The sequence below is a fragment of the Phyllobates terribilis genome, unplaced genomic scaffold, assembly GCF_046119375.1.
Source record: "Phyllobates terribilis strain yellow unplaced genomic scaffold, ASM4611937v1 Scaffold_4__5_contigs__length_816908805, whole genome shotgun sequence".
Taxonomy (NCBI): domain Eukaryota; kingdom Metazoa; phylum Chordata; class Amphibia; order Anura; family Dendrobatidae; genus Phyllobates; species Phyllobates terribilis.
The window spans coordinates 519,248,720-519,258,962 of NW_027362764.1; the positions used below are offsets into that span (position 1 = coordinate 519,248,720).

At 41.9% G+C, this 10,243-nt stretch overlaps 1 protein-coding gene across 2 annotated transcripts in view; it reads left to right on the forward strand.

The window, feature by feature from the left end:
- Window positions 1–6,940, forward strand: part of TXNL4A (thioredoxin like 4A) — a 7,551-nt gene extending 611 nt beyond the window's left edge. Inside the window, exons 2-5 of one of the 2 annotated variants that reach the window (XM_073678893.1) lie at window positions 2,214–2,385; window positions 2,827–2,931; window positions 4,563–4,666; window positions 6,503–6,940. In XM_073678893.1, the coding sequence (XP_073534994.1) occupies window positions 2,233–2,385; window positions 2,827–2,931; window positions 4,563–4,666; window positions 6,503–6,674 (534 nt within the window). In that variant the 5' untranslated portion in view covers window positions 2,214–2,232 and the 3' untranslated portion in view covers window positions 6,675–6,940. The remainder of the gene's footprint in view (window positions 1–2,213; window positions 2,386–2,826; window positions 2,932–4,562; window positions 4,667–6,502) is intronic. The other variant, XM_073678894.1, reaches the window with a different exon arrangement.
- Window positions 6,941–10,243: the final 3,303 nt, after the last annotated feature.

Sequence of the window (10,243 nt, forward strand, 5' to 3'; positions counted from 1 at the left end):
GGCCATGCGATCTACACTGGCTGCATTGCACCGGACGATGGTCGGGTTGGAGCGTGCCATCACCGAGCAGACCCCTCAGTCCTCATCTAGTGAATGAGTTTTAAGCTTTTCTAACCTGCTCACCGTCCTGTGCACAGCTGTGCTGCCGAGAGCATTGCTGCTGTGTGGGGCAGAGCCAATGTAGAAATGATTGTTCTGTGTATGTGGGAAGTCGGCCGTCCAATCTAAAGTATTGGACAACTTCTTTAAAGGGAACCTGTCATGTGAAAAAAAACGTGACCGGTTCCCATTAGCTGCCGATCAGCTTCTGTATAACCAGCCAGCAGTCGTTTAAGGGCAACCATTGGCTAGTGTACTTTCTGGACCTGGGGAAGGTGTGTAAAGGACAGCTGTGGTGTTTTTTGTTTTTTGTTTTTTTTTTAACTGTAGCTGGGGGGGACCAGGGGTTCTGATCCCAAAGAAACCCTTTAATGCTATCACTCTAATAGGATTGTTCTGTGCGCATAACATATAATTGTTTTCATCAGGATATATCTTAGATACACAAGAGGATGTGCAGCTTAAGGCTGCGTGCCCACTATGCGTTTTTCAACCTCTTTTGCTGCGGAATTTCTGCAGCGAAAATGCTTAAAAAATGCTTGGTAATACGTGCCCCATGGTCCCCAATGATAATCCGCATGTGCACATGCTGCGGAAATTTCCGCTGCGGATTATCATTGCGGAAAAATATGCAGCATGTCCATTAATTTTGTGGACATGCAGCGTAATTGCCGCCATTGACTTGCATTGAATCGCTTAATATCCATATGAACACATTTGCACAAGCGGATATCATATGGTTCAGTGTGCGGATGGTACCCGGGTCTAGAGAAGAAAAGACTCCTCCAGATACATGGTACCTGTAAAAAAAAAAAAAAAAAAAAATTTAAAATAAAGATTATACTTACCTTCCGATGTCCCCCGGTCTCCTCAGCGATGCGTCCAGTCTGTTGTATGGGTTGCGGTGGTGTGAAAGGACCTGCCATGACGTAATTTAGTCATGTGACAGGTCACGCGTCTAAATGACGTCATGGCAGGTCCTTTCACACCACCGCAACCCATACAACAGACCGGATGCAGCGGAGAAAATACCGGGGGCCATCGGAAGGTATGTATAATCTTTATTTTTTTACCATTCTTATTCTTTTTTTTTTTTTAAACTATTACTTGGTCACACTACTATAAATCCATGCGGGTTGCATGGATTTATATAGTGTGACCAAGTTGTCAAGCACTTTCCAAGTGATGCTAAAATTGCTTGGAAAAGCGCTTGATAATCCGCATGCAGAAACGCTTGACAAACGCTTCTACCTGGCGGGAAAAACGCATGTAAAATCCGCATGTGTTTTTCCTGCCAGGGAGAAGCGGAAAAAATCTGCAGCATTTCTGCATCGTGGGCACATAGTTTTAGGCTATGATTAAAGAGGGTTGTCCGGCCTTAGGGTACAAGTCTGCAGTCACTCTCTGCAGACTTGTGAATCCTCACAGTTCGCACACTGCACAATGTGAGGATTCTCCGGTGCCGGGGAGTGGGTGATCATGTAACTGCAAATATGTCATTTGCATACTTCTGGCCACATTCCAGCTAGACATGTCCGCCCTCGGTCAATACACTTGCATTGAGGCTGCACATGGCTAGTCGGCATGTGACAGCAGGCAAGAATCCTCATAGTGACTGCAGACTTGTACTTTAAGGCCGGGCGACCCCTTTAAAAAATATTGCACCGAACAAACAAGCGTTTTACTCATCTTTCAGAGGATTAGCAGTCCATTAGTCAGTCCTTGGAGTGCTCATTCCCAATTATCAGCATGTGTAAAACCTACATTACTAGCCCACCAACGCCGTTGTCTATGCCTTATCTACATGTCCAGAACATTTATCGCCGGTCCATGTTGTGCTGCAGATCCACTCATTGGGTTTGGTACTGACACAGCGCTGTTCTTGGCTCTGTCAGTCCCATAGACAATGAGTGAATCAGTGATCATGTGCGCCATTTATTTCCAGTCTCCTAGACAATGAAGGAGCACTTGTGACCGCTGCTCCATTCATCGGGGAGTACGGGATCCCCATTCTTGTGATCTTTGGGATTCCCAGCGATCATAGTGCTCCTCTATCCCGTGGTTGTGCTTTGTGAACCGTCTTATCTAATACGTTACTGTCTCATCTTGTAAAGGTAAAAGAAACCCGTCAGGATGTCTTATATGCTTCCACATTTGCACAATGGCTGGCAGGTCGACCAGGCCATCCTTTCTGAGGAAGACCGCGTGTTGGTTATCCGCTTTGGACATGATTGGGATCCCACTTGTATGAAGATGGATGAAGTTTTGTACAGCATAGCTGAGAAGGTCAGTGTGAACACGAGGATGTGGAGGTGAACTACTGCCTTATAAATCAATAGTGTGCTCATCTTAAAGGGATCATCCTACAATTTCACTATTTTCTATGTTGGATCAGACAAAACAATTTTTCATAGTCTAGAAATTAGTTGGCTAACTGTTCTAGCGCCCCCTGCTGTTCTCGGATTCTCAGAACATCCTTGTGCACAAGACGCAAAATAAGCAAATAAAAATCAGCAGAAAAGCGGCTGCTTCTCACCAACATCGGACACATCAGGCGGACACCTCAGAGAACTGCGGGGGGCTAGAACAAGTAACAACCGTATCTACACACAGGCATTTTTTTAATTATTTGAGATTAACAATTCTTATGTTTTTTTTAATCTAACAGAGAAATGTGGTTTATTATTGTGGGACAATTCCGATGAAGTGAAGTGTAATTAATATTAGCCCGTAGGAATCAGGGGACAGTACGGTCCCACATTAGACATTCCAGCTTATCGAAGGAGTGAAGGTTTGGGCCGGTGCCTAACGTTGGGGCTGATTCCATGGATGGTAGGTTTTCTGTAACTACTGCTGTATTCCCCAGTGTGTCATTTACATCCGGCTTATGTTCTCGGCCAAAGATGGCCATACACGTTACAGGAGAGCTGACCGAACCCGACTATTTGAGCAGCTCTTCCGATTGTCTAGTGTCCCCTGGTTGCAGATTTTGGAGGAGGGGTAATAAGGACAAGGCAGGGTGCAGCCGTCTGCCCGCAGATTACTCCCCTCTCCTCTATGCCTGCTCAGTCCCAGATGTATGGGAGGATCGGGAAGAAAAGCTGGCAGTCCAACGCACAGTTGAAAGGTACTTACACTTTTTTTTGTTTCTAATGTGACAGTATGAAAATGTCCTGCAGATCGATAGGGATCCGGATCCTGAGACCCCAACTGATTGCTCAAACAGTTGTGAAATGGTAGCAGGAGCGTGCATACAGAATGGTGTCGTAGAAAGTCTGTACCCATACTTAACTGTATGCGCTCATGCCAGACATGTGCGGTGTTCCTGCGTGAGCGTGCACACCTTGCGGTAACTTGATGGATTTCCCAATGTCTCTATCCCACTCTTTCTACTGCTTCTATCAAGCCCCTTTCTCTTGTTTTCTGTTTAGTTATTTTGGCCAGAGCTGTGTAAGTCAGCGGGTGACTAGTCAAGGGGGCTATTTTTGTTCTTCTGGACTAATCATTCCCAATGATTATGTTATTGCACCTCAGAGGACATGAACAACTTAATTTGCAAGAGCGATATCACAGCCGGCTCTTTGCTTACCAATTGCGCTATAAGTGGTGCACATGGCCGAGGAGGCAGCGGTGATGGACTTAGCCAGCCACAAGATTTGCAGATGAAGCATAGGTGCATACACTTGGTTTACTTTTGCTATGCTTACTATGCAGATCATGTCACACATGCCTACCGGGGTGTGATAATAAGATTAGTCCTGGGAAAGAAATGCCCCCTTGACTAGTCGCTCACTGGTGATTTTAATGAAATTGATTATGTTGGAAGCAGTATGAAGAGTGGGTTTCCTTTAATGATGTCTAGGCTCATGGACTTTCTTGCACATGTCACAAAGGTTTTGAGCCATCAGTTGGGGTCGGAGGACCAGACTCCCACCAGTCTGCGGGGCGTTTTATGATCTGTCACATATTTGAAATAAATTAAAAATAAAAAGTGTAGGTATATCATAGTGCAGCAATAAAACAAATATTGTTAATCTCAGCAGAAGACTGTTCAGATAGTAACACATCGGTTAACAATGGCGGTGTTCAGATGAATTCAGGACAGTTTCTGGATAACATTAGATACATAATGGAAGTTGATTCACAGGACCCTGAGAACCACCTCCTGCCTGATGGCTCTTCTTTTGCTTAGCACGGCATGACACAATGACAACGTGCCAGGCCGGCTACCTGAGAAAAAACATGAATATGCCGGGAAGTAAGACTGGTTCTCAGGGCTCCCATCAAGCGGCCACAGCTTACATATTGGAAGAGAATACAGCATAAGACTGTGCACCCTGCAGTAGAGCCCTACATTGAGCCAAGCCACAGGACAAGCTACCCGTGTCTGCTATGCACTCACCAGTGTGCTGTACTTGTATGGTGAAGAACAAACATTTCTATTATCTTATTGTTCACTACAGGTGAAAAACTTTGCTGTGATCTACCTGGTGGATATAACAGAAGTCCCTGATTTTAATAAAATGTACGAGTTGTATGATCCCTGCACAGTCATGTTCTTCTTCAGGTAGGTTGTATGAAATGTTTCCTCTTCTGCTAGAGTTTGTGGACACGTTCATCATATGTGTACTGAAAGCCCCGAGTGCATGCGCTGATCAGAGCCCGAGGTCCCCACATATTGGCCTTTAGGACTCAGCCGACGACATTACATTGGCATACTTATCTCTTTTTCTCCTGTTCCTTCCTATACATTAGTTAACCACAAGACCATCATGTTATACATCTCAGAGATGAGATTGACGTGCTTGAACATTATTTTCGCCCCCATCCGTTTTCAATTTGTTCATCTATATCTCCCATAATTCACATTCTTGTCATCACCTGAATTTACATTAATAGAGATTTTCACTACTTTAATGTGATTATGTAACTTAAAAACTAGTACAGCCATTTTTCTGGCTTAATATGGTGGCTGCATTTATATAGTTTTTTTTTTCTTTTAAATATTCATAGATGTTAAAGGGGTTTTCCACTTTGTGATATTCCCTGCTTAATCACTTCAGCGACTCATTTAAAAAAATAAATAAAAATGGATGCTCACCTCCCACAGCAGTGCAATAACTGTACCGATATTCCCTGTGGGTCACATGACATAGGCTATAATAGAAGCTTCATAGAAGAATAAAACATTTTATATGTATTTTGCCTTTTCATTGTGGAGATATTAGGAATCAAAGTATTTGGGAAATAACTAAATCAAATAGATTTCTCTGGGGGCGTTTACTTCTCCCTGTATGATTCTGACCAATCAGAAGCAGGCAGCAACACAGCAGGAAAAGGACACCCCCACCATAGCTTAGACCCATAGACTTGTATTGGTACTTTTAATCCGTGCTGCTGTAAAAAACAGACCTGTCTCCGTGATTTTTGCATGATCACACTGTCCACAAAAAAACACGTACATGTGAATAGCAGCATAGATTGTAAAAAAAAAAAAAGTTGAACATGGACGTCTGAATGAGGCCTTAACCCTCCGTCACATACAATAGGCCTGACAGGCACATCTCTTTTATTTGGCAGGAGTTTTGAAATGTTTGTATTTCAGAGTTATTAGTTTTATGTTAAGTAAATGGTTTTTTTTGCAACTGATTATGTGTAGTCTCTTTTATTACATCCCTATGAAGGTCACTGATCACTTTTAGAGCACTGAAATTGCAAACATTAGATATTATAGGTATTTTTCTAGCCTGCGCCTGACAGTCACATTGTATGTGAACTCGTTAGAACCGATATTGTATGTGACGGAGGGTTAATGAGCACATGAATTTACAGTAAAACTGAGACATTCCTTCTAACCTTGTGCGCTTGCTGGCACCTGCTGGTGGCGGCACTACTGCATTCATTAGCGCAGCTTGTGGACGCACCCTCAACTAGTAACGCCCAGTTGTAAATTAGTTCATACATTTATTGGATGATTAACAAAAGAACAGCCTCCAGGATTGAGGAGCCTCCAGGATTGTAATATGGGGATTATAGGGTATTTACTCATCATGGTTCTGTACACACGTTGTGTTTTTGTTGCAAAACCTGAATGATTTTTGGAGTCTCATACACATGTTGCTTATTTTTTCCTTGCAGATTTAAATTTGCAACATGTCAATTCTTTCAGCGTTTTTGCTGCAGACTTTACCCACAGTAATGAGTGGGGAAAATGCGCATTATTTTTTATGCAGTATTTTTCCTGCCAACACATCAGGATTTGCAGCAGAATTTCGTGCACATACCCATAAAGCAGACTTGTCTGGAGAGCTCACAGATCCTTTTCTGTTTCCACACTTTCACCTCCAAAGCCTGCATGCTTATCCATTAATATGTTTATTTTGTGTCTATCTCCCTACAACAGGAACAAGCACATTATGATTGATTTAGGCACCGGTAACAATAACAAGATTAACTGGGCAATGGAAGACAAACAGGAGATGATTGATATAGTGGAAACGGTCTACAGAGGTGCCAGAAAGGGCAGAGGTCTAGTGGTGTCTCCCAAGGACTACTCCACAAAGTACAGATACTGATGCTGTGGCTGCCTGGTGACATGGTGCTTTTTATACATATCGTTATTATGCCAAACCTTAACTTGGACATTTAGAACGGTCATGAGACCATGGACTTGTAAGTGCAGAAGCCGTGAGCAATTCTACGCATTATACCTAGTGAGGAGCCTTCTGATCGGAGAGCCGGAAAACACAAGGGTTCAAGCCTCGAACATCTTATTTATGTTATAAGCCGTTATTTTTTCTCCTTTTTGTATTGTTTTAATAAATGTGAAATTTGTAACTTTTGTTTTTGAAAACTACTATCTGTCATATGGTCATCATCATACCATTAGTACTGCTAGTAATAATTGCTGCTAGGTTCAGACTTGAACCTAAGGCCACATTCACATGGTCAGTATTTGGTCAGTATTTAAGCGAAAACCAGGAGTGGGTGATAAATACAGAAGTGGTGGCGTGTTTCTATTATACTTTTCCTCTGATTGTTCCACTCCTGGTTTTGGCTTACAGATACTGATGTAAAATGCTGAACTTGTGAACGTGGCCTAAATGTAAGTATTGTATCTGCATGGCAAGAAAAGAACATTGAGATAAGGAATGGATTGTAGCTGACCAGTGGATTATATTTCTAACCTCACAAATCCTGGGATGGTGCACATGCAGAATAAAGTTATGCTTTGTGCTGTGAGCTTAGTACTGATGTGGTTTTTACTGCATTTCTCGCAGTATGCTTGGGTTCACCAGCAGGAAAAAACACTTTAAAGATAGGCTGTGCGGCTGGATAACCAGTTTTTGCTGCTTTAGTAGTGGAAAACAGGTTCAACGCTGAATTGGTGTCTTTGATGTAAAAAATTAAAAATGAAACTGTACTGTAGTTTTTTTTTGTAAACTTGAAAAACGCCAACGCCAATTCGGCGTTGAAACACGTTAAATAAAAAAGCTATTTTTCACTATTACAGCAACAAAAACTGTTTATCCAGTCGCGCAAACTCTTTAGGCTAAGTTCACATGTCCCGTATTCATCCTTTAGAAATGATCCAACAGTAATCCGATGACAAGTTGTGCAAACAACTTTTTTGTCTGCCTGAAAATAAATATTTGCCATATTTTACTGGACGTGTGAACTTTCAAGTAACCATCTAATTGAAACGAATCTAGTAAGCAAAACACGGATCCTTTTCAAACGGGAGAAAAATTGATGGCTGTTTATGGAGAACGGATCCATTAGACTTCAATACTTACTGACCATAGAAGGATGGAAAAGGTGTCTTCACCGTTCTTCTGCGCAGGCGAGTCATGGCTTCTTAAGATGATTGCACATGACTGTATAAAAGTTTTGTCAAAGCAAAATACCAACAAGTATCAAAACCAAAGCAGCTTTTTTTTTTAAATAACAAACATGGCATTCTAACAGAACAAAAAAGACGCAATGAAGAAAAATGCAAGTAACCTCATTTACTTAATAGGTGCAGAAAATCTGCAGCATCAAAAGCTCATCATGGGAACATAGCCTAAGTTTACATGGAGTTAGAAAAAAAAAATCCCATCCACTTTTTTGGAACTGTAAGACGTTGCATTTTTGATGCAGCAAAAAACCACAGCGTCAAAAACTCAGTGAGCACAGCCTAAGGCCGGTTTCACATGTCCGTACATTTCCGGTATCGGAGATAGGCGTATTTGTTTTCTGTGTTGCAGCCTTGTGCGGCACGTGTGCCGCATCAGGATCACACGTACTGGCGCTTGGGAATCAGCGCTACATCCAGGTAGCACTGTTCCCAAGCGCCGGGTGCTGAACACTGCCCTCATCATGGTTCCCTGCAGGCTCTGTGACCAGCACCAGCAGAGACAATGATGAGGGTAGTGGTAGTCTGCTCCCACAGTGTCCCTGTGTAAAAACAAGAATAAAATCCTTATACTCACCTGTCCGGAGATGTCCCACGCTGTAATCCATGCGACCGATCAGCAGAGAAGCCGGGGAGAATGAGCCACTCCAACGTGAGCTCAGGAGCAGTGTCCTGTCACTCACTGAGCGCAGTTCCGGCTCATTCTCCCCAGTTCCTCAGCATCAGCGGATTACAGCGGGGACATCTCCGGACAGGTGAGTATATGGATTTTATTATTTTAATCTTATTTTTACACAGGGACACTGCAGGAGCAGACTACCACTACCTTCATCATTGTCCCTGTTGGACGCTTTGAATGGGTCTGCATGTGTCAGGGTCTCCGGTATGTGTGAACTGTCACCACTCGTACCGGAGATACTGATGTGTCAAAGACAATTTCTGTGAAAATTTCAGTCTCAAATTGGATTCCTGAGGTTTCCGTAAGGCTCATAATTTTCAGGGAGTGGGGATAATTCTTCAGGTTTTTACCTGCGGTGGCTTTTCCCTCTGCATTAGGAGAAGGAATTCGGGAAATGGTTTCTTCAACTTTTCAGTTTTGTCAGGAAGAGTTAAAATGTCTATTCCAAGCCTAACCTACTTTTGAAAACCAACCCTATGGCTAAATTGAAAAGTTTTACATCGGACAGCTGATTCATGCTGCACGAATCACGGGCAGCTCCTGCATTAGACAGCTAAAGACATATATATAGGGAGATACCTGGCAATCTCCTTGAACCGGCGGGAAGAAGCCTGCGGGAACATTTCTTGGACTAGGCAACTCATCCCCGACCAATCTTTCAATTATGTCTTTTCTCTAAAGCGATGCTGTATTCCAAAATGAAACATGCAGGATCTCTGATTCATGCTGCCGCCTGTTCGGGCACCATGAACCTAAATAATATTACTTTGTTCTGTAATAAAATTACTTCTTTATCCCCCACCACTCCATAACAAAACAGGTATTATACACAATCAGAAAAACTGGAACATTTTAATTAGCACAATCCATAAAACAGAGGAGTAGCTGTATGTAAACTCTGCTTCAGCAGTTAGTTAAAAATATACTGATAATGCGTGTACAAAACATTACATGTTCTCTGCACAGTATGTCGGGGTGAAATAGCAGCATTTAGTCAAACAAACGCTATAAGTACATTGCAGGAAATCCTTCCAACGGTCAGTGCTGGAAAAAAAGAAAAATATATAAGTTGTTTTATAGACAATTATAAATCAGAGTTTCTCAATTCAACTTATTAGAATTAATACATTTTACTAGGTTTTATAAATAATTTTATAATTGCCTAGAATAAACTTTGTTAGCATTAACGACACAGAAACCATTTAGTTTAGTGCCCTGTGAACTTTTTGCCTTCCACTGTATCAACATGTTAGGGTATAGGTTGAACTGATTTATGTCTACCTTCAACCTTAAAAACTATGAAACTAGCGCAATATTAAATTGGGCACTTTTTAGTTTTTACTTTAGTTTTTTTTTCCTTCTTCTATGAGGCTTATCTTTTTTTTTTTATCTTTCTGTTCACATAGCCATATGAGGGCTTCATGTTTCGAATGATACCATTAACTTTACAAAAATGTGTTGTGAAAAACAGGAGAATAATAAGTGGTATGAATTGGTTCTCTTTGTATGGTAAAAATTACCAGGCAGTATAGTACAAATACAGCTATTTTTTTTTGTGTTATTTTAGT